At 45.8% G+C, this 23,971-nt stretch overlaps 1 protein-coding gene across 1 annotated transcript; it reads left to right on the forward strand.

Moving 5' to 3' along the window:
* Positions 1 to 269: 269 nt before the first annotated feature.
* On the forward strand, positions 270 to 18,605 carry MCAT (malonyl-CoA-acyl carrier protein transacylase). The gene is made up of 4 exons (XM_073621957.1): positions 270 to 800; positions 4,611 to 4,698; positions 10,875 to 11,092; positions 13,391 to 18,605. The coding sequence occupies exons 1-4, from the start codon at positions 366 to 368 to the stop codon at positions 13,808 to 13,810; spliced, it is 1,161 nt and encodes a 386-aa protein (XP_073478058.1). The 5' UTR covers positions 270 to 365; the 3' UTR covers positions 13,811 to 18,605.
* Positions 18,606 to 23,971: the final 5,366 nt, after the last annotated feature.

Raw genomic sequence — 23,971 nt, forward strand, 5'->3', positions numbered from 1 at the left:
TATATATATATATATATATGTGTGTGCGTGTGTGATTGTTACTATGAAATACCATGAGCACATAAGCCATATTTTAAAGTCTTTGCAGTTTATTTTATTGAACTCTGCACAGAGTAGTGCCAATATCACTTTACATTTAAAATGTTGTTTTAAACAGTTTGGAAAATCCTTTGAAAACCCACATGTGTGCCAGTTTCAGAACTACATGCATTCATCACTCTTATGTATCTAGGAACCTTTGTGCTAGTGGTGATGTTTCCGATAGGGAAGGCTTTCCAGACGTACTGCAGACCCGGAAGTGCTTTGCAGGGCATAGAGAGGTGCACGTGAATCAGTAAAAGTTGTGTGACAGTGACACATGGTTGATGTCACAGGCAGGGATGGGGGGCTCAGCTCTTCTCAGGGCACTGAGGCATCGGGGGGTGCTTTATAATGGGCAGAGGTGGCTGTCAGGAAAGGACAGAGGGGAGATAAACACTCTACAGGAGGAAGCTTATACACAGAAAGATGAAGAAGAGGATGAGGAGAACCCTAAACCAGACAGGAGGTCCCCCACTGACACCACAGTCCTCCTCTTCCCAGGACAGGGAAGCCAAGCAGTGGGCATGGCCGGTGGGCTTCTCAAGTACCCCAATGTCAGGGCGATGTTCTTGACCGCCCACAAGGTGCTGGGCTACGACCTCCTGGATCTGTGCCTCCGGGGCCCCGCCGAAGTGCTGAACAAGACTATCCATTGCCAGCCTGCTGTGTTTGTCACTTGTGTGGCTGCCACTGAGAAGCTGAACCAGGAAAACCCATCTGTAAGTTAATTTCTGCCATTCGGGGATATAAAGGGGTTCCCTGCCTTCAAGCGGCATCGATTTGGCTTATAGCTGCCACTTCCTCTGCCTTTAACCACTCAAGGACCCCTCCCCCCACATACATATACTGCGGCAGGGTGGCCCTTAGGCGCAAAATCACGTACCTTTACGTGATTCCTGATGTCGGCTCTGGGGTGCACGCCGTCAGAGCTGTGCTCCTGCTGTGATTGGACACAGCGGGAGCCAGTCGGCGGGTCCGGGGGCCGCGATAGCCCCAAGGACCCGCCAAGCGTTCATAGGAGAGGCAGAACGATCGTCTGTCAGAGAGGAAGAGAGAAATCTTGTGTTCCTGCTAATAGGAACACAGGTATCCCTCTTCCTCCAGTTAGGCCACCCCCCACACAGTTGGAAATCACTCCCTAGGAACACCCTTAACCCTTTGATTGTCTCTGATGTTAACCCCTTTGCCAGTGTCATTAGTACAGTGACAGTGCATTTTTTAGCACTGATCACTGTATTGGTGTCACTGGTCCCCAAAAAGTGTCCCATTTGTCCACTACAATGTCGCAGTCCTGCTAATAATCGCGAATAAAAAGTCCATAAATCTATCCTATAGATTGTAGACACTATAACTTTTGCGCAAACTAATCAATATACACTTATTTGGATTTTTTTTTTTACCAAAAATATGTAGAAGAATATATATTGCTCTAAATTAATAAAGAAATTAGATTTTTTTTTACTTTTACTTTTTTTTTTTTTTTTTTTTTTTTTTTTTAATTGGATGTGTTTTATAGGAGAAAGAGAAAAATACTGTTTTTTTTTTTTTTTCAAAATTGTAGGTCTTTGTTTATAGCGCAAAAAATAAAAACCGCAGAGTTAGGCTGGCCATACATTATACAATTTTCTTATTCAATTTTCCTTTAGATTTACCAAAACCATATAATATGAGGTGAAACCTAAAGACTTTCAATGTGTATGCACTTAGACATGCCCTTGCACTACAGAGTTGAAGGTAAATTTAACAAAATTTGAACAAGAAAATTGTATAGTGTATGGCCAGCCTAAGGATGAGCTCCAGTGTGTTCGCACAGCCCACATGCAGAGCCCACCAGGAAATTGGCGCTGCGCTAATCACAAGCAGTGAGACATTGTCCCGATACACGGCTGCAGAGATCGGGAAATGTCTCGCTGCCTGTGATTAGCGCAGCACAGTGCCAACTTCCTGGCGGGCTCTGCATGTGGGCTGTGCGAACACGCCGCAGCTCATCCTTACCGCAGAGGTGATCAAATACAAATACCACCAAAACAAAAGCTCTATTTGTGGGAAAAAAAAAGGACATCAATTTTATTTGGGTACAGCATTACACGACCGCGCAATTGTCAGTTAAAATAACCTAGTGCCGTATCACTAAAAATGGCCTGGTCGAAAAGGGGGTAAATCCTAACGGGGCTAAAGTGGTTAAAGGGACACTGCCACCAAATAAAAGTTGGAAGTAAAATCACAGAAAAAGCAAGTATTTTAAATGCTTATGTGCAGTGTTTTCCTTTCCAGAAATCATTTTATTCACTTGCAATGGAAACTCTGAACTTGATAGAAAATTGAACTGCTTCAGCAAGCATAAATTCCCTAGCACAACCCCCTCCCTCCTTGCACACTTTAGCCCTTTCCTCCTCTGGGAGTGTCTGATTACTGTCTATGCTGACGCAGCTCCTCCACCCCTCACCTCCCTACATGACCTTTTATGTAACAACCAGAAGAGAAGTTATGTTGAATACATATTGAGCAGGGATATGCAATTAGCGGACCTCCAGCTGTTGCAAAACTACAAGTCCCATCATTCCTCTGCCTATGGGTGTCATGCTTGTGGCTGTCAGAGTCTTGCTATGCCACATGGGACTTGTAGTTCTGCAACAGCTGGAGGTCCGCTAATTGCATATCCCTGATATAGAGTGTCACTTGAGTGACAGCTCTGGGGCTGCTGACAAGTGACAACACATTCAAGATGGCATCACCCAGCAGCAGTATCAGGACTTCTAGATTTTTACAAAAAGGAGGCTTTTATGGATAAATAACATGCATAAAATACAATAAATGCATGTGTATTATGTGAAGATTGTTGTTGAAATATAAAGTCTGGTGCCAGGATCTCTTTGAAATCCCAGTTCACACCTGTGCAGTGTGTTTTACATTCTTTACCATTGAATTCTATTTAAAACATTATGATTAAAGTGCATCAAAGCTGCAGCAAACAGGATTTGTTTATTGCACCACACCAAAAATGCATCTTAAATAAACAAGATTTGAACAGCCTAAAATAAAAATGCATTGAGAGAAAGGCAGACCTTGGGAAAATACTAGATGCTTGTCACTGATTTCTCCACTTGGGCTCAATGACTTGAAGTGAAATCAGAAATACTGATCTGCATACTTTTTAATTCTACTTTCAAAACTATTTTTACTTTTTAATTTAGCTTATATTAAATTACTTCCTGGTGATGCTGCCATGAAAGGCCTTGTTCAGACTCTGCCTGTTATAGGGTGACAGATCTGTCCTTGTCTTCCAACTGTTTTCCTGCATTGTCACTCTTTCACATGTGCTTCTGATGAAGACTATAAGCGACCGTACCAACAGTAATTTGCTTAGGCATGTTTTACCTTTGTCCCCATCAGGAAGCCGACTTTGAACAATTACATGCAACTGTTGTTGAAACGCAGGTCATGTCCACAAAAAAGATGCAGGAGGTCAGAACTGAGAGCCAAAAAAGGTCAAAACAGTATTTAAAAAAAAAACAAAACGTGGCATTTGTTTGATGCACAAGTCTTTAGCATCCAGGTAGGATGAATAACTACTTTAAAGAGGTTATTCAGTCTGTAGAAAAAAACATTAAAAATCAGCAGCTACAAATACTGTAACTGCTGAAATTTTAATATATGGACACTTACTTGTCCAGGGATCCAGCGCCATCCTCACCCAAGCTGATTTTTCGTTGGTCTTCGGGTTTCCAGCTCCGGCATGTCTCGTGTGGAAAGCCGGCTGTGAGTCCTTGCGGCTTCCCAATGCACATGCGTGAGTCACACTGTACTTTGTTAAATGGACCCGCAGCCTCTTGGGGACCTGTGATGTGTCCCAAGAGGTTGTGGGCAGGGAGTGGGGACCTCTGTTAGCTGAGGGGGGAGGATTCTTTAAAGTGGAACTTGGAGCCAAACCAGCATAAGAGGGCTCCTTGTTTCTGTCTCTTCACCCTGCTGTTGGCTCTCTGCCAATTTGCACAGTTGAGTCAGCCCATAGAAGTAGCTCTTTACCTTAGGATAAGCCATTCTATAATTTCAATGTTTATCAATATATACTCAGGAAAAGGGTTTACTAAATCCATTCGAGAGATTTCCCTTCACTTCCTGTCCTAGAAACACAAAAGGAAGCGAGAGGAAATCTCATAAAAGCAAGGGCAAAACTTTTCTTCTTCCATTGTCACCAGAACAGGTGTCCCCGCTGGAATATTTCCTCTCAACTCCTGGTCCTGTGACAGCTCTAGCATTTTTGGATTTCCTGTTAATAATGGAGACAATGGACACCAGCACAAATACAGAGAGTGAATCCCCCCCCCCCCCCCAGCTGGCATACAGATGGGAATAAAAACCGAAAAGAGGTTCCAACCTTTTCCCTCCATTCAAAACTATTAAAACAAATTGGCTTGCATACAGTTTGAAGAGCCGCTTTCCCCATCCCTTTAAACTGCATTTTATCAATCTTAGCAGATGTTATGAGACCAGGCTAAAACCTGACATTCTGTGTTTTTTTTTTTTAGGCTCTAGAGAAGTGTATTGCGATGGCGGGATTCAGTGTTGGGGAGTATGCTGCACTTGTGTGTGCTGGTGTTTTAGATTTTACAGAAGGTAAGGATGCAGAAATGGTTAGTTGGTAACCAGTTTTAAAGACATTTAGAGAAAAATCTTTTAGGGCCCACTCACACTGTATGGGTGCGTTACTGCACTCAAGTTAATTCGTCGTATTTTGTCAATTAACGTGTGGCACTTAGGCAGCCAATTCACATAGAACACATAAGGGTCAAGCAGCATTTTAACTTGTAGCTCAGTGTGCCACAATCTATAGATGTGAATCAGGATCTGTAAGCACAAATGCATTGTACTGTGCTGCATTAGGATGCCACTCACATTAGAAGCAAGACAACACACTGTGTTAAATGCGGTACTGTACATTATTGCAACACACTAATGTAAATGGGCCCTTAAAGCTGACCTCCAAGCAGATTAAAAAGACACAAATGATTGCAGCTCTATATTTAGTAATGCATGAATAGTATTTTTTTAAATGTGTAAGCGCCTGAATAGGACCTTGTTTAAGCATCCTGCAGTCCCTGTACAGCAGAGCACGGACTGGGGGAGAAAGAAGCAGCACAAGGAGCCAATTAGTAGTGTTATTTTGCCAGGAGCATGCTGATAGGAGGAGAGAGAACAGAGTCCAGAGAGATGAGCCCATCAGCCTGCTGCATCTCCTTTCATTGTCTAATCACAGGCTGGCGGGGGGCAAGACCTGTACGTGTTATTGAACTGAAGGAGATAAAAAACAGGTCTTCTGCCCTAGTAGATAGTGCCGTGCTGTGTGGCAGAGCTGTGTAAATCTCAGAATTGGATGGAAAAGAAAACAAACCCTTTGGCAGGTAAAACCGCTCCTATATACAGTATATATTTAATTGGTGTGTCTACAGTATATCAGCAGTTCTCAACCTAGGGGTCGAATGACGATTTGCCAGGGGTCGTCGAATCCCTGTGATTAGAGTTGCCATTAAAAGTCCCCACTACAATTCTCAGATCAGCAGATGACCTTGATCAAGAGCACCTATGTTGGCTGATCAGAACTCCCCCTCAGCACTGTCACTGATCCCATTCCTCCCCCCCCACCAGCACTGCCACTCATCCCAGCTCCCTGCCAGCACTGCCACTCATCCCAGCTCCCTGCCAGCACTGCCACTCATCCCACCCCCCACCAGCACTGCCACTCATCCCATCCCCGCCCCCCACCAGCACTGCCACTCATCCCATCCCCGCCCCCCACCAGCACTGCCACTCATTGCAGCGCACTGCCACTCGTCCCAACTCCCTGCCAGCACTGCCACTCGTCCCATCTCCCTGCCAGCACTGCCACTCGTCCCAACTCCCTGCCATGACTGCCACTCGTCCCAACTCCCTGCCATGACTGCCACTCGTCCCAACTCCCTGCCATGACTGCCACTCGTCCCAACTCCCTGCCATGACTGCCACTCGTCCCAACTCCCTGCCATGACTGCCACTCGTCCCAACTCCCTGCCATGACTGCCACTCGTCCCAACTCCCTGCCATGACTGCCACTCGTCCCAACTCCCTGCCATGACTGCCACTCGTCCCAACTCCCTGCCATGACTGCCACTCGTCCCAACTCCCTGCCATGACTGCCACTCGTCCCAACTCCCTGCCATGACTGCCACTCGTCCCAACTCCCTGCCATGACTGCCACTCGTCCCAACTCCCTGCCAGCACTGCCACTCGTCCCAACTCCCTGCCAGCACTGCCACTCGTCCCAACTCCCTGCCAGCACTGCCACTCGTCCCAACTCCCTGCCAGCACTGCCACTCGTCCCAACTCCCTGCCAGCACTGCCACTCGTCCCAACTCCCTGCCAGCACTGCCACTCGTCCCAACTCCCTGCCAGCACTGCCACTCGTCCCAACTCCCTGCCAGCACTGCCACTCGTCCCAACTCCCTGCCAGCACTGCCACTCGTCCCAACTCCCTGCCAGCACTGCCACTCGTCCCAACTCCCTGCCAGCACTGCCACTCGTCCCAACTCCCTGCCAGCACTGCCACTCGTCCCATCTCCCTGCCAGCACTGCCACTCGTCCCAACTCCCTGCCAGCACTGCCACTCGTCCCAACTCCCTGCCAGCACTGCCACTCCTCCCATCCCTCCCTCCCCAGCACTGCCACTCGTTCCAACTCCCTGCCAGCACTGCCACTCGTTCCAGCTCCCTGCCAGCACTGCCACTCGTCCCAACTCCCTGCCAGCACTGCCACTCGTCCCAACTCCCTGCCAGCACTGCCACTCGTCCCATCTCCCTGCCAGCACTGCCACTCGTCCCAACTCCCTGCCAGCACTGCCACTCGTCCCAACTCCCTGCCAGCACTGCCACTCGTCCCAACTCCCTGCCAGCACTGCCACTCGTCCCAACTCCCTGCCAGCACTGCCACTCGTCCCAACTCCCTGCCAGCACTGCCACTCGTCCCAACTCCCTGCCAGCACTGCCACTCGTCCCAACTCCCTGCCAGCACTGCCACTCGTCCCAACTCCCTGCCAGCACTGCCACTCGTCCCAACTCCCTGCCAGCACTGCCACTCGTCCCAACTCCCTGCCAGCACTGCCACTCGTCCCAACTCCCTGCCAGCACTGCCACTCGTCCCAACTCCCTGCCAGCACTGCCACTCGTCCCAACTCCCTGCCAGCACTGCCACTCGTCCCAACTCCCTGCCAGCACTGCCACTCGTCCCAACTCCCTGCCAGCACTGCCACTCGTCCCATCCCTCCCTCCCCAGCACTGCCACTCGTTCCAGCTCCCTGCCAGCACTGCCACTCGTTCCAGCTCCCTGCCAGCACTGCCACTCGTCCCAACTCCCTGCCAGCACTGCCACTCGTCCCAACTCCCTGCCAGCACTGCCACTCGTCCCAACTCCCTGCCAGCACTGCCACTCGTCCCAACTCCCTGCCAGCACTGCCACTCGTCCCAACTCCCTGCCAGCACTGCCACTCGTCCCAACTCCCTGCCAGCACTGCCACTCGTCCCATCCCTGCCAGCACTGCCACTCGTCCCAACTCCCTGCCAGCACTGCCACTCGTCCCAACTCCCTGCCAGCACTGCCACTCGTCCCAACTCCCTGCCAGCACTGCCACTCGTCCCAACTCCCTGCCAGCACTGCCACTCGTCCCAACTCCCTGCCAGCACTGCCACTCGTCCCAACTCCCTGCCAGCACTGCCACTCGTCCCAACTCCCTGCCAGCACTGCCACTCGTCCCAACTCCCTGCCAGCACTGCCACTCGTCCCAACTCCCTGCCAGCACTGCCACTCGTCCCAACTCCCTGCCAGCACTGCCACTCGTCCCAACTCCCTGCCAGCACTGCCACTCGTCCCAACTCCCTGCCAGCACTGCCACTCGTCCCAACTCCCTGCCAGCACTGCCACTCGTCCCAACTCCCTGCCAGCACTGCCACTCGTCCCAACTCCCTGCCAGCACTGCCACTCGTCCCAACTCCCTGCCAGCACTGCCACTCGTCCCATCCCTCCCTCCCCAGCACTGCCACTCGTTCCAGCTCCCTGCCAGCACTGCCACTCGTTCCAGCTCCCTGCCAGCACTGCCACTCGTCCCAACTCCCTGCCAGCACTGCCACTCGTCCCAACTCCCTGCCAGCACTGCCACTCGTCCCAACTCCCTGCCAGCACTGCCACTCGTCCCAACTCCCTGCCAGCACTGCCACTCGTCCCAACTCCCTGCCAGCACTGCCACTCGTCCCAACTCCCTGCCAGCACTGCCACTCGTCCCAACTCCCTGCCAGCACTGCCACTCGTCCCATCCCTGCCAGCACTGCCACTCGTCCCAACTCCCTGCCAGCACTGCCACTCGTCCCATCCCTCCCTCCCCAGCACTGCCACTCGTTCCAGCTCCCTGCCAGCACTGCCACTCGTTCCAGCTCCCTGCCAGCACTGCCACTCGTCCCAGCTCCCTGCCAGCACTGCCACTCGTCCCAGCTCCCTGCCAGCACTGCCACTCGTCCCAGCTCCCTGCCAGCACTGCCACTCGTCCCAGCTCCCTGCCAGCACTGCCACTCGTCCCAGCTCCCTGCCAGCACTGCCACTCGTCCCAGCTCCCTGCCAGCACTGCCACTCGTCCCAGCTCCCTGCCAGCACTGCCACTCGTCCCAGCTCCCTGCCAGCACTGCCACTCGTCCCAGCTCCCCCGCCAGCACTACAAACCCATCCTGAATCCTTGCCAGCAGTGCCACTCATCCCAGCTCCCTGCCAGCAGTGCCACTCATCCCAGCTCCCTGCCAGCATTGCCACTCATCCCATCCCCCCCAGCACTGCCACTCATCCCATTCCATTGTTTACCTGAAGCTCAGCTTTATATAGAGTATCAGATTACCCATGAGTGATGATGTAGTCAAAGGCATACTACAGTGAATAAACTGTAGCAAAAGAAAGAGAACAGAAAGTGGCTCTGTGATACTCTACATCGGACAGTGAAAGGAGAAGCAGCGGACTGATGAATTCATCACTCTGTGTCATTTTGCTCTCTCCTGCTATCAGAATGTTCATTGCTAGCACATGAACAGTGCAGATAAATTGATTGACTCCCTATGCTGCTTCTCCCTGCCCCAGTTTAAGCTCTGCAGCAGACAAACTGGAGCAAGACATCTCTGAACATAGAAGTGATGTAATACGTATCACTGGTGGGTTTTTTCATTGCAGAGGAGAACAAATGTCCCTCGATCTTCTCTTGCACAATGTTTTGGGGCATTTTTACTGCGATCCCAGGTTTCCTGGAAGAACAAGAATGCCCAGGAACCACCGTGGCCAGCAGTACAGGGTGGGGTGGGTCAGCACCTTCTTGGTACTGTAAAAGTGAGCCGCCTGGTTCACTTTTACATGAAAGCTGATCATCAGCTTAGAAAAACACACTCATGGCTGCAACAGCAACTTGTTTAAACCCCTTGAACACTAGAACTTGTAAACATACCTGGAAGACAAGGAATTATTAGTCAAGATTCACAGTCAGTAAATAGATTTTTTTTTTCTAGTGGAAAATCAATAAAATGACTCTTATCCCCTTTGGTAACTTCAGGCTTTGATGCAGTGGTGACACCTTGTGGTGTCACAAGAAATTGCAGACTGGTTGCATTTTAGCATTATCATGAAAAATGTGAGCATTTAAAGTGCATCTCAAGGCAAAATCTTTTACCTCAAAAAAAGGTGTTTTAGAGCAAGGAATGGTTAGACTGGATTTTAAGTTTTTAATACTTTGTGTCCCCATTTGGGTGATTTGCCCTCTCTGTTTTTACTAACCATTGTCACCAAAAAAGAAAGTGATTAGAAATCTGAAATGTTAATTATCCCCAGAACATAAGAGATAAAAGGAAATCTTCCAGTGGCACCTGATCTGTCTAGGAAGGTAATTCACCACTTTGAGAGATTTTCTTTAATTCTCCGCTGTGTCTCTGAGACAGGAAGTTCCTTCCCCACTTCTACATAGACAGCAACAAAAAAAAAACTGGCAGGGGTTTCAGCCCTTTTTTTCTTTATCCAAAACTTAAAAAATAGTACTATATACTTTAAATTATGATATATCACAGATCCATTGTATGTTGGACAAACATAGACACACACATTCACACACAAATATATATTATAACACACTGAAAAATTTTGCCACACTTTTTATAAGATATAGACCATTTGCATCAGCTCCTGACCCAAAGGATGAACTCATTAGGACTGCTTCAGGAGAAAAGAATTAGCCTGTCAGGCACTCCTGTCAGGTATTGAAACCAAGGCACAAGCATCCCCACACAACTCTATTCTTCTGTCAACCCTTCTGATTAAACCTGACACATAAACCAACCCTACACTACACAATATTTCATCTAAAGTTAATATCTGAATAGGAAGTGGGGGGGGGGGGGGGTTAGCGTATGGAGATCCCTGCACTTGAGCTCACTCCCAGTTGCACATATTAAGAGCTGTTGCTTGAGGGGGGGGGGGGGTGATTGACAGGTCTTGCCTGCTTTGCTTCCCCTTACAGCTGCAGTGAAAATACTGTAATTTGTCATAGTTAATTTAGTTTATGAAGCAGCTGTACCCTGAAGCTATGCAAATTAGCCCTGGCTGAGAACCTAGAACCTAATTAGTATGGGGGGGGTCAAAAGGGAGCTAGCGTTGGATGTATTCGTGGAAAGTAAAATGTGAAGACTCTATGATGTACATGTCTTTCATTGATGAGTAGAATTCATCTTGGAATATCTCTATTGTAGCTCTGTATGCAGTAAAAGTGAGGGCAGAAGCTATGCAGAAGGCCTCTGAAGCCATACAGAGTGGCATGCTCTCTGTGATTGGGAACTCCAAGACACAATACAGCACGGCTTGCGCTGAGGCCCAGGACCACTGTCTTACTTTGGGCATTACGGACCCGGTGTGCGAGGTGGCCAATTATCTGTTTCCAGATGGCAGAGTGATTGCAGGACATATGGAGGTAAGAGGGTTTGTTTTAGACACAGATAATTTAAAATGTATATAAACCCTAACCCTGAACTTCTCTTATTTACTCCCATTTGGTCTGTTTAATATACCTTTGAAAGCATTTATTTTTATCTGCTTGGTAATTGCAATAACATAATCTGTTGATTTTTCCAGAATTCTTCTCTGGGTGACAATGCTGCTCCCCCATAGATAAATTAACCAGCATTTTCAGCAATTATCAGAATAATCATCCCTCAGGATCATTACAATTTTATCTGTCCAGTACACAATTTGTGCAACTGTACCAAGCGCTGATAAAAGGGGACATAAGAGTATGAATACAATTGAATCTGGACATTACTTTATTACTCCATACTCATACTCTTAGACCTCTCTGCTGCTTTCAACACAGTTGACCACCTGCTCCTCCTCAGCAAACTACACTCCCTTGGCCTCTGTGATTCTGCTTCATCCTGGTTCTCCTCCTACCTATCTCAGGGCACTTTCCGTGTCACTTACAACTCCATCTCCTCTACTCCTCTTCCTCTCTCTGTTGGGGTACCCCAAGGCTCTGTCCTTGGGCCCCTCCTATTCTCACTCTGTACCTCTTCCCTGGGCCAGTTGATAACCTCCCATGGCTTCCAATACCACCTCTATGCCGATGACACCCAGATCTATCTCTCCACTACTCAACTCACCCCTTCGATCTCCTCACAGATCTCAAACTTACTGAATGACATCTCGGTATAGATGTCACACCACTTTCTCAAACTCAATCTTTCTAAAACTGAGCTCGTAATATTTCCTCCTTCCCGGCCCCCCCCATGACTTTACCATTAAGATCAACAGCACAACCATTGGTCCCTCCACACATGCCGGGGTGCTGGGTGTAATCCTTGACTCTGATCTCTCCTTCAGCCCCCACATCCAATCACTGGCTAAATCCTGCCCCTTAACCTCCACAACATCTCCAGAATTCGTTCCTGACTAGTGACACCACAAAGCAACTTATCCACTCCTTGATTATTTCCCACCTTGACTACTGCAACTCTCTCCTTAATGGCCTACCCTTAGGCAGGCAATCCCCCCTTCAGTCCATTATGAATGCTGCTGCTAGACTAATACACCTCACTAATCGATCTGTGACTGCTGCCCCTCCCTGCCAATCCCTTTACTGGCTTCCCCTATCCACCGTATAAAATTCAAAATGCTAACCACAACATACAAGGCCATCTGCAAGGCCTCATCTGCAGATATCGCCCAAATCGTCCCCTCCCCTCCTCCCAGGACCTCCTGCTCTCTAGTTCCCTTGTTACCTCCTCTCATGCTCGTTTTCAGGACTTCTCCAGGGCCTCTCCCATCCTGTGGAATTCCCTGCCCCGGTATATCCGATCACCCCCTAACCTGTCCACCTTTAGGAGATCCCTGAAAACTCACTTATTCAGGGAAGCCTATCCCACACCCACCTAACAACCCCATCAAAGCATTCCCCGCATCTGTTACCTTTTGTACCACCACCCCCTCCCTTTAGAATGTAAGCCCTATGAGCAGGGCCCTCCTGTCCCTTCTGTATTGTACTGTAATTGTGCTGGCCCCCTACATTGTAAAGCACTGTGTAAACTGTTGGCTAATAATAATAATAATACTTGTTCTGCCTTTGTTGACCCAGTCCCTCCTCCATAGATCTAGTGCAGTGAGCATTCCTTCTAGTACAGGAATTCTGTTACAGGCAGGAGAATGTGGTGATAAAAGGGAACAAACTAGGGTTGCACCGATACTAGTTTTTTTACCGGTGAGTATGAGTACCGATACTTTTGATTATGTTATGTACTCGCCGATACAGAGTATCAATACCTTTTGCGGTGCAATTTGAGCCCATACAAAATGAATGGGCTCAAATTGCACTGCAAAGAATTGCATGCGGTTTCCCGCACCACTCCTGTGTGAACCCAGGCTGAAGTACCTATGACACAACCTGGGTTCACACAGGAGCAGTGGGGAAAACTGCATGTGATTCGGACAGGAATCGCAGCATATTCCTGTTCAAATCATAAGTGATTCTTTGCAGTGAGATTTGAGCCCATTAATTTTGGGTTTTCGTTTTCAGACATCGGAGTATTTGCACGCGTACTCGTGCAAATGCTTAGTATCGGCACTGATATCGGTGCAACCATAGAAAACAGCTCAAAAATAAATACAGTCACCACCTTTAAGCACTGGTAAGTTGAAATATATAATGTTTTTGTTCTCAAGTTTAGTCTTTCAGAAGGTTATCAGTGATATAAACTGTAACATTTCTTATGTGTTCCAGGCCATTCAGTTCCTTCAGAACAATTCCCGCAAATATAACTTTTTTCGGACTAAGCTGCTACCAGTAAGCGGCGCCTTTCACACCCGTTTAATGAAACCTGCTGTGGAACCTCTGGCAGAAGCACTGAAGGGTTTGACATTCAAGAGACCTTTAGTTAACGTTTACTGTAATGTTGATGGAAGGAGGTACAGGCAAGGCCCAACCATTGAGCATCTCCTTGCCAAACAGCTGGTATCCCCTGTGAAATGGGAGCAGATCATGCACACCATCTATGAAAGAAAGAAAGGAAAGGACTTTCCACAGACTTTTGAACTGGGACCAGGGCAGCAAATGGGAACAATATTAAAAACTTGTAATCTAAAAGCATGGAGGTCATATACGCAAGTGGATGTATTTGAAAAAGATTTAGAGGTGGACTAAATTTGGGACTTCTTATTGACTTGTGTGGCTGTATATTTCTGTTTTCATATAAAATAGTAGATTTTCCAGAGAAAAATGCAAAGTGATCTTTATAGAGGACATAACGTGTGGTTCATGCTTTCTTGTTCCATGTTTCTCTGTCAGCACTTACCACTTTTTTTTTTTTTTTTTGGATGTTTGATTGACAATAGGTTACACTAACAGGTCAGCCAGGCACAGCTCAATGTGGTGGGTGGGTCCTGTAATTTAGTCAACCAAATTGAAGAAGAGGAATATGTGAAGCGTGGTTCTCAACAACTTTTGAAGGCTTAATGAGAGGGGGAGCTCTTTCTTTGGTTGTGACGTGCTAAGTGGGAGCAGCACATAAACACACAGAAATTGATTTAAGATAAGCCTGCCCTGAATCTCAAAAGTATACAACAAAAGAGCAAACATATCCAACTCCCAAGTTATTGCATTTAACGGTCATATAATTTTACATTCAAAAATAAAACCGAATAAGGTGAAAAATATATCCAAAGTGTTCAAAACATGGTATAAATATAATGCAAAGTTGGTAAAAATTCCTAAATTGCAATTATCAAAGTTTCAGTTGCGTTGATGAAAAATGCCCTTGTGCTGCTTCTTGTGCACCTTCATTCAGTAGAAACGCACTTGTCGACAGTTGTGAACTCCAAACTATAGGTAGGTTAGAAAAAGCATCGCCCCCAAATTGTAAAGCTCAACAGAAAAAAACCTCACATGGGTTAATAATGCTTTTATAATTAAAAGGATAAACCAACTACAAATGGACACTTACATTCCGCAAGTACAAACGCTGCACTAAACTACCATAATGCCCCTGACATACCATGTTTTGCACACTTTGAACTTTATTTGGATATATTATTCACTTTATTTGAATCTATAATTACATCACTGTTGCATGTGATGTGTGTGAATTTGGTTGCCCATTGTGATTAGGAGCTGCTGTTTTGAAGGATATTGTGGTTTGAGTGGCAGTTTTGGGGGTTGTGCATTGTGTGTGTAAAGTGTTTATTCTGTATTACAACCTAAAAGGTGTCTAAACTAGCAATACTGCTAGTAATATTTGAATCAATACTTTCTTTCTGACATATGGATTCCAGGCACATATTGTACTTAGGATCTTGACTTCTTTTTTTTTTTTTACAAATAACTTGTTTTTTATTGGAGAAGAGTACATATTTACAGGGTATTGACAATGGTATTACAATTAGCGAACAGGCTAACATAAAGGTAAGGACATGTCATGCATTGGAGAACTCGATAAGGTCTATTGTTATGCACATAGTTAATATTGGGTATTCCAACACACTAGGTACATTATAAGGAGAGATTGTTCAACATACGGATTGTTCACAATAAGGAGGATTATTCGGCTATCTCATTGCATGTGGATGCAGTGTCTAACCAAGGGTCCCAAATTTTCCCATTCTTGGATGGGCATCCCCTGTGGGCGTAGAGTTCCCCTTTATAAGGCAGAACACTATTCACTGCAGATATCCATTCTTGGAGTGTTGGTGGCAGCGCCCTGAGCCATTTACGCCATATGAGCAGGCTGTAAATAGCGTTTCTTGTAAAAATATATAGTGAAATTTATCTGAGTCTGGGACTATTCCCAGTAGGCATTGTTTAGGGCATAATGTAAGGGGAGACCCCATCTTGTCATGTATAAATTTCACTATGTGGGACCAGTAATCTTGTATTATTGGGCAGGACTAAATGATATGAAAGAAGGTGTCGGTGGAGCTACCACATCTGGGGCATAGTGGGCTGTGGTCTGTTCTATATTTAGCCAGGCGTAGAGGGGTCAGAAAAGACCTGTGTATGATGTACAATTGTGTGAGACGGTCTGAAAGCTTGGGAGAAACTTTTTTACACGTATCTAATGCATCCTCCCATTCGTCATCCTCCATCTCCCCCTCAGGCGAGTGTTGTAGTGGTTGGGCGAAGGATAGAAAAGGAAAAAATATTGAAATAAGTTTTGGAGATTGCGGCCCAGTTATTACAGAATGTCCAATTGTTCCAGGTTGGGGGGGTTATCTCGAAATTGTGTCTGTAAGGCGTGGCGGAGCTGGAGGTAACGAAAGTGCATAGAATTAGGGAGAGTAAATTCATCTTTGAGTTGTTGGAACGACTTCAGGCTATTACCAGAAAATACATCTGTTAGGCTCATCACACCCTGAGTAATCCAAAGATTATGGTCTGGTACCGTTAGTAATTCTTTTAGGCCTGTGTTGTCCCAGAGGGGTGTCTGTGAGTCTGTAGGAGGGGTCTTAAGCCTGCGTCTTACCACTTCCATATTTTACAGTGATTATAGAGTAGTTCCCTTCAGCTTCCCAATGTTCAAGGATCTGCCAGGTCCCTAAAGAGAAGCTGGAAGGGGGTGGGTATGGATACTTGTGTATGGGGAGCAGACAAGGGCCAAATAACGGTCCTTATCATTTTTATCCAGATAAAAGAAGTGGGACAGTTGTGCTGCCAAATAATACAAATTAAAGTCTGACAGTGCTGTGCCCCCTAATTCAGTGGGGTTCTTCAGCACTTGCCAAGACAATTTGTGTCGGGTTTTGCCCCACACAAAAGAATTTATTTAGAATGGCTTCTATAGATTTGAAAATCCTCAGGGGTAGGTACACTGGGGCATGCCACAGTACATATAGGAACTTGGGGAGTAATACCATTTTGATTAGGTTTATGCGGCCCATTACTCCCAGGCGAAGTTTGGCCCACGTCTGTGTCTTGGTTTTTAGGGTTCTGAACAAGGGCTGTATGTTCAGCTTGACGTAATTGTCCAGGGAGCGGATGATTGTTATGCCCAGGTATTTCATGGAGCTAACTCGAATGAGGGGGGAGGAGGCTTGGGTTTCCGTGGGGGCACTGATATCAAGGGGAAGGACCTGGAATTTGTCACAATTGATTTTCAGGCCTGAGTATTTTCCGAATTTTTACATTACTTCTAGGGCTATCATTAGGGAAGGGCCAGCGTCCTCTAAGTAAAGTAACATTTCGTCTGCATATAGACTCACTGTCTCTGTCAAGTGTCTGCATTGCAGACCCTTAATTCCTGAGTATGTTCTTAAGGAGGATGCAAGGGGGGAACGTATAGCAGGGGGGACAGTGGGCATCCCTGACGCGTGCCCCTGGAAAAGGGGAAGGCGCCAGAGATCCTCCCATTGACCAACACCCTGGCGCAAGGATCTTGGTAGAGGATTTACTTGGTAAAATTGGGCCCGAATCCAAACCGTGCCAGACACTTCCAGAGATAGTCCCACTCTACAGAGTCAAATGCCTTTGCAGCATCTAGAGACACCACAACTCTGGATACTATCTGGTCATTTGTGGCCTGCAGGTTCATATATAGCCTGCGCAGATTAAATGCCATGTTTTTTGCTGGCATAAACCCAGTCTGGTCCGGATGGATTATGGAGAGGATCACTTTATTCAATCGTAGCGCCAAGATCTTAATGTCTAATTGAAGGAGGGATATTGGACGATATGATTCAGGAAATTCCAGATTTTTACTTGGTTTGGGTATGAGTACTATGAAGGCTTCACTCATTGATTTAGGTAGGGAGCTGGATTTGAAAATATGCGAAAATAATTTGTGTAGTTTGGGGACCAGAGTTTCGCTGTAGGTTGTATAAAAGTTGAGGGGAATACCATCTAAGCCAGGAGCCTTCGATGGGTTAAGGCAGGACATAGCCTCAACGATCTTGACTTCTACATAAGTGAGTACTAAGCCCCTCCTCTTGCAGCTGTGCTCCATCCCCCACCATTCACCAGTCTTCTACCAGAACTGATTGGTTAGGTCAGGCCCTAGCTTTGGATTATTGATTTGAAAAGCTACTCGGAGGCACCACAAGTTGTCTGCAGTTTAGAAGTACTGTTCGCTTACAAGCTTTATAGGACTTGCTGGGTACATTTCCAGGGAAGCCTACAGTGATGGGGAATACAGGAGCTACCATTGGTAACCACTTTCTAAAAAATACCAACTGGCTGTTTTTTTGATGGTCTGGCTTTAAATCTTTTTCAGTCCCTGAGGAGGATCAAAAATCCTTTCCTGCATGCTGATTCCAGGTTACTAAATCAAAGTGCCAAGACGGTCGTCAATCGACATGCCAGACAGTCAACTAGTGTGTTCAAAAGCATACCTGCAGCATCCTTCTCCCGTCAGGGCCAAATTCCAGGTAGGGTGTTGTGACAGGCAAAGCTTTGGCACTTCCTGTTTGATTGTCTCCTGCTACCTTCTGCACTTTCCTATTTTCTAGCCCATCAGAGTGGTGGGCCAATAGGACTGTGGGAATGGGGCTTAGTGGCAAGCTCGACTCTGCCGGGAAGCATCAGAACAACCCAGGATTTGTCCCTGAGAAGAAGCAAGGCTGTTGCTGGTATGTACTTTTTACCTGCAGCTTTTTCGGGTTTGCTTCCCAATGAAGAGTTTCTTTAGGGGAAAATTACTTTTACAGACCTGGAACCCCAGTACTCTGTATGTGTTTTGGACCTGAAGGGCTTGTTAATAGTGTAATGGCTCTCACTGGGCTTGTCCAAACGAAAAACTGTTTACTGTAATGAGGACTATTATCATCACTAATCTCCTGATCTTCCTCATCCGGATGCAAGGTTGTGCCACACTTTTGGTGTTTGTATTGTAAACACAATTTGGTTTCACTTCTGGAAACAGGATAATGAGGAAGTTCGTTTTTCTGAATCCAATTAAAGTAAACTGACAATTTATTAATAACAGAATAAACTTCCATTTAGCCTGAACAAAGTAATTGTAGAAATGCCATTTTTCAGCTTTGAAATATTGTATATTTTGTGGTAAGGGTCGTAGTTGGGAAGGTAGAAGTCCCACCTACCGGACCTAAATCTGTCTGGGGATGGGATTGGTGTCAGAATGATGTTCTGCAGTCTCTCCTAAAACTCGCTCAGTCTGTCCTTGTTGTATGGAGGAGCACAGGAATAGAATGGCGGTTCAACCAAAAAGTTTTTTTAGGATGGTGAAAGAATTATTATGTTTTCAACTTTTTTTGCTGTCTTTGTGCCCCCTGGAGAATTGTAACCTCATATCCCGTACCAGTGACTCCACTTTCACTAGAACAGAAAATACAGGGGGCTCTCTCCAGCAGGAACAAAAAATAATTTTCTATCAGAGTGGGAAAGCTAAAAACTCCCTCTGGTAATTATTTCTGTGAGAAAATGTTCCTTGCGTCTTATTTTGGTAATTGGTGCCACTTGGGACAGAAAGTAAGAGATCACTCCAGTGGGAACACAGATGGCAATAAAAAGAAACCCTTCCTCAGTCTATCAAAAACAAAAATGAATGGACTGCCAGCACACTGAAATGCGCAAAAAGTGATGCATGTACAGTTTCTGGCATCATGCTGCAATGCACATCCATTATGAATGAATGGCACTATATCGCACCAAACACAGGTAACATGAATTCGAGTAAGGGGCGCATTAATTCATCAGCGAAGTGTGAATCTGGCTTTTGTCAACTGAAGAACAAAATATAGTTAGTGTTGCTAAACCCACAAGAGTAAAATCAGTCTGTATATGCAGTTCCGGTAAGTGGCGGAGACCACCGGGGAGCGGCGGGAGGGGCACCTCTTCCGCCGCCGATAAAAGTGATCTCACTGCGAATCTGAAAGCGAACAGCCCGCTGTTTAAAAAGATACTGGGGTTATGGCAGCTATCTGCTGCCATAACAAAGGTATTCAAATGTCAAACAGACGACATACAATTACGGTGGGCAGTCCACAAGTAGTTATTGTATGTGGCAGTAATGGTACTTAAAGTGTTACTAAACCCACAACAGTAAAATCAGTCTGTATATGCAGTAAAGCATGATTGATATACTCACTGTGGAACCTAAGGGGTTAATCCTCCACATTGTGTAAAAAGGCTGTTTGATCCTGTCTTCTCTGATCCTCCCCTTCTTCCACTGTCCTGGATCCATCTCCTGATAGTAAAGAGCATTTGAAGTTACTCTGCAAATTTTGTTGTGTATTGCTAGAGGGTTCTTTTTTTCTTGGGAGGGTGCATGAGCTCAGCACAGGGCCAAGTAGTACTATCCAGACGAAGGGTCAGGGGTCCTGCAGCCTCATAGGACAGTCAGAGGAGAATGAAAACTCCTACAAGCTTTACCCAGACACTGATAGAAGTCATAAGATTACTATATACTGCTGATGAGAAAGGGTATTTAGCAGTTTATATTTACTAAAATGATTGAATTTCCATGTTCTGTGTACTGTAGGAGACCAGATATAGTGAATGCAGGGTCCTGTGTTTAGTAACACTTTAATAAAGCGCATATAACAACCTGTGTTTAATCCCTTTGTGCCCACGCTATAGCCGAAAGATGGGCCGATCCTGACCCCCTTACCATGTGATCAGCTGTCAGCCAGAGCTGGTAATCTGCTATTTTTTTTCCTCACGCTGATAACGTGAGGAAAAAAAAAAAAGCTGATCACTGGCTTCTGTCAGAGGGACATCGGTCCCGAACATGGAGAGCCCCTGCCACACCTCATCTGTGCCCACCAGTGCCACCTGCCAATGCCCACCATTGCAAATCAGTGCTGTCTATCAGTGCCACCTATTAATGCCCACCAGTGCAGCCTCATCAGCGCACATAAATGAAGGAGAAAAATTACCTGTGTGCAAAATTTTATAACAAATTATGAAAACTTTTGTTTTTTCAAAATTTTTGGTCTTGTTTTGTTTAGCAAAAAATAAAAATCCCAGTAGTGATTAAATACCACCAAAAGAAAGCTCTATTTGTGTAAAAAAAAATGATAAAAATTTAATTTGGATACAGTGTAGCATAACAGCACTGAAAATTGGCCTGGGCAGGAAGGGGGTTTAAGTGCTCAGTAGGCAAGTGGTTAAGTTTACAGAATTAACTGAAAAATGACCTAATCTTCAACATGAAACTATACAAAGGAAAACAAAACAATAAACTGATTTGTGGGTCAAAGAGAACAAAACACTCTAAAGCCTAGTACATGAATTAAAACAAAAAATAACCGAGGAGCTCGCGAAGAGGTCCTGTACTAACGATGCGATGTTAGTCTAGTGATCCCCACTGAGCTATTGTGTTCTGACAAGGGGAACATCCCCCCACCAGAAAACACCGGTCAGTGCTCGCAGCCATTGGCCGAGAGCTCTGATCGGCTGCTGGCTTTCCAGCATGCTTGTTCGTCAGAAGCCGGTCATGCGATCGGTCTTCTTTTCAATGATTTTTATTGAAAAATTATAAAATAACATTTACAAAATGCACGACTCATACATTATGAAATTATATGGTAATAAAAGAAAAAGGGAAAGGAATAGGGGGGAGAGAGGCATATCTCAGCCTATATGTCCTGCGGGAATCCTATGAACATATCATATCATGCTTTGTTTCTTTTCACAATATAAGGTAAGTGTGTCTGCCCGCCTGTATTAGGTCCGTCAGACGTCACCCACCTGCATATGTATCTAGGTAAAGTACCAAGCACTGTACATTCGGATACATGTTTTGCTTATTATAATTATATATGTAACCAAACGTTTATTTCCCTCCTATTTTGTGTGGAAAGAGGGTGCTCCGCCGGGACCCGACCGCCCACCCCAATTGGGGACTCTACTGTGGACGGGGGGGCCCCCACCCCACACCCCTCCCCTCTTATCACTCACATTTCAAAATTTATCGTATCTGTTACGATGACAACCATTTTGGATAGGAAGTCCCGCAAGGTGTATTAGAGAAGGGGGGAAGAAAAAGAAAAAGAATAGGAATAATAAAGAGGAAAGTGAAAGAGAAAAAGGAGGGTGAGAGAAAAGTTTGGGTTGAGTGCACCCCTAGGGATCCGTTAATTATCAAAGCCTGTCGATAAGTAGGACAACCATGGTTCCCAAATCCTGTCAAAAGCTCCCTGTTTATCTAAGAGAGTTGCCGAGAGGCGCTCATTAATCATGATCCACGTCAATTTTGCTTTCACCCTTTCAAAAGGGATCAGGGGCTTTCTCCAGGATCCTGCTACCGCTATTCTAGATGCTGTAAAAATAAAAGATATGAGCTTCCTGGTATGACCAGGTATTCCGTCTACTTGATCTCCTAGTAATGCTTGTTGTGGAGATTTGGGAAGGTTAACCTGGGTCAGTGAGTATATAAAGTTGTAAATGCGTATCCAAAATCGTTTGACCTTAGGGCAGGTCCACCAAGTATGGTATATTGTACCTTCTTTGCCGCATCCTCTGAAGCACATAGGAGAGGCACCAGCGATATATGTTGCTATTCTCGCCGGGACCATGTACCACCTTAATAAGACCTTATAGTTTGCTTCTATCAGAGAGGTATTAATATAACCTTTTGAGGCTAGCTGCGCCATTTTATACCATTTATCAGTTTCCATCGTCACCTCCATGTCCCCTTCCCACCTCAGCATATATGGTAATTTCTCCGTTTTGGAAATCAAAATACTATAAATTAGTGATATGTGGCCTTTATGTTTATCGTAAGACTTGCATAAATATTCCATTGGGGTGGAAGACAAGATGTCAGTTTTACGTTGTAAAGTATGCAAAAAATGAACTATCTGGAGGTAACGATAGAACTCGTGTGAGGTAGCTGGTACTTTTCTATTAGTGCTTGTTTCGGTATTATACCTTTGTGGTCACACATGTCTGCTATGCGTATCAGTCCCTTATTAGTCCACCAGGATAAGCTTTGGGAATTAAGACCCGGGGTGAAATCTGGGTTTCCCACCAAGGGGGCCATGGGAGAATGTGTGGAGCGGAAAACAAAAGGTTTTTGTAGTCTATCCCACAAACTCATTGAGAAGGATAGTGTGGGGCACATTAAGGTTGGTCTGTCTTTCATGTTAAGCCATATCATGTGGCTAATGGGTTTTGTGGGATAAGGAGCTGATTCCATTTTCATCCAGGACGGAGCTGGAGCTCCAGAATGGGAGCGAATGAATTGGGCCAATTGGGCTGCCTCAAAGTATTTAATCAAATTAGGGATGCCCAGGCCTCCTTTTGTTTTGGGGGTATAAAGAGTTAGCTTATTCACCCTAGGTCTTTTGTTCCCCCAAATGAACTTCATTATTTTTTTCTGAAGCGTTTCAAGATCAGATCTGTTGATAGCAATCGGGAGAGTCCTGAACAAGTACAACAATCTTGGCAAAAAATTCATTTTTATGGAGTACAGTCTGCCGAACCACGACGGAGGGTTAATAGCCCATCTTGATAAATCTGTTGTTAGTTTTCCGTATAGGGGAGGATAATTGGCTTTATAGAGGGTCTGCATTGGGGGGGTTAAAAAGATGCCTAGGTATGGGAGTCTATCCTTCTGCCATTTAAGCTGGAATGACGTTTGGAGTTGTTGGACCGTCTGCTGTTCTAATGTGAGATTCAAGGCCTCAGATTTAGTATGATTAATCGTGAGACCCGAGAATACCGAAAAACGTCGTAGTATCTGGAATAGGTTGGGAAGGGATGTGATTGGAGAGGAAATAAACCTCAAGATATCATCGGCGAACAGAGAGCACTTCTGTTCGCCGTCTCCGCAATGTATACCTCTTACATCCTGGCTTTGTCTTATTTTGATCGCTAGGGGTTCTAATGCTAAAATAAATAGGATAGGTGACAAGGGGCATCCTTGCCTTGTTCCTCTGTATATATTTATTTTATGTGATTTATAACCCTTTATCTGGATTCTAGCTGTAGGTGCATTATATAATGACTGCAGTATTGTTAGAAAATGAGGCCCAAATCCATACCTCCTTAATACATAATAAATGTATTCCCATGTGACCGAATCGAACGCCTTACAAAGATCTAATGAGAGTAGCATACCCTTCCGTTTCCCAAAATTATCCCAATTGGAGTTGAGTGCGGCTATAATATCTATCGCCCGTCGGGTTTGATCTGGGGCCTGACGGCCGGGGACGAATCCCACCTGATCTGGGTGGATATATTTGGCTAAGAAGACGTTCATTCTGGTCGCTAACACTTTTGTCATCAATTTGAGATCCACGTTAATTAGCGATATAGGGCGATAATTGGCGGGGTCTCCATGATCTTTCCCCGGTTTAGGGAGTACTTGTAATAGGGCCTCATTCTCGTTTGCACTTAGTGTGTCACCTTTCC

This window comes from Aquarana catesbeiana, linkage group LG03 (assembly GCF_042186555.1).
Source record: "Aquarana catesbeiana isolate 2022-GZ linkage group LG03, ASM4218655v1, whole genome shotgun sequence".
Lineage (NCBI taxonomy): Eukaryota > Metazoa > Chordata > Amphibia > Anura > Ranidae > Aquarana > Aquarana catesbeiana.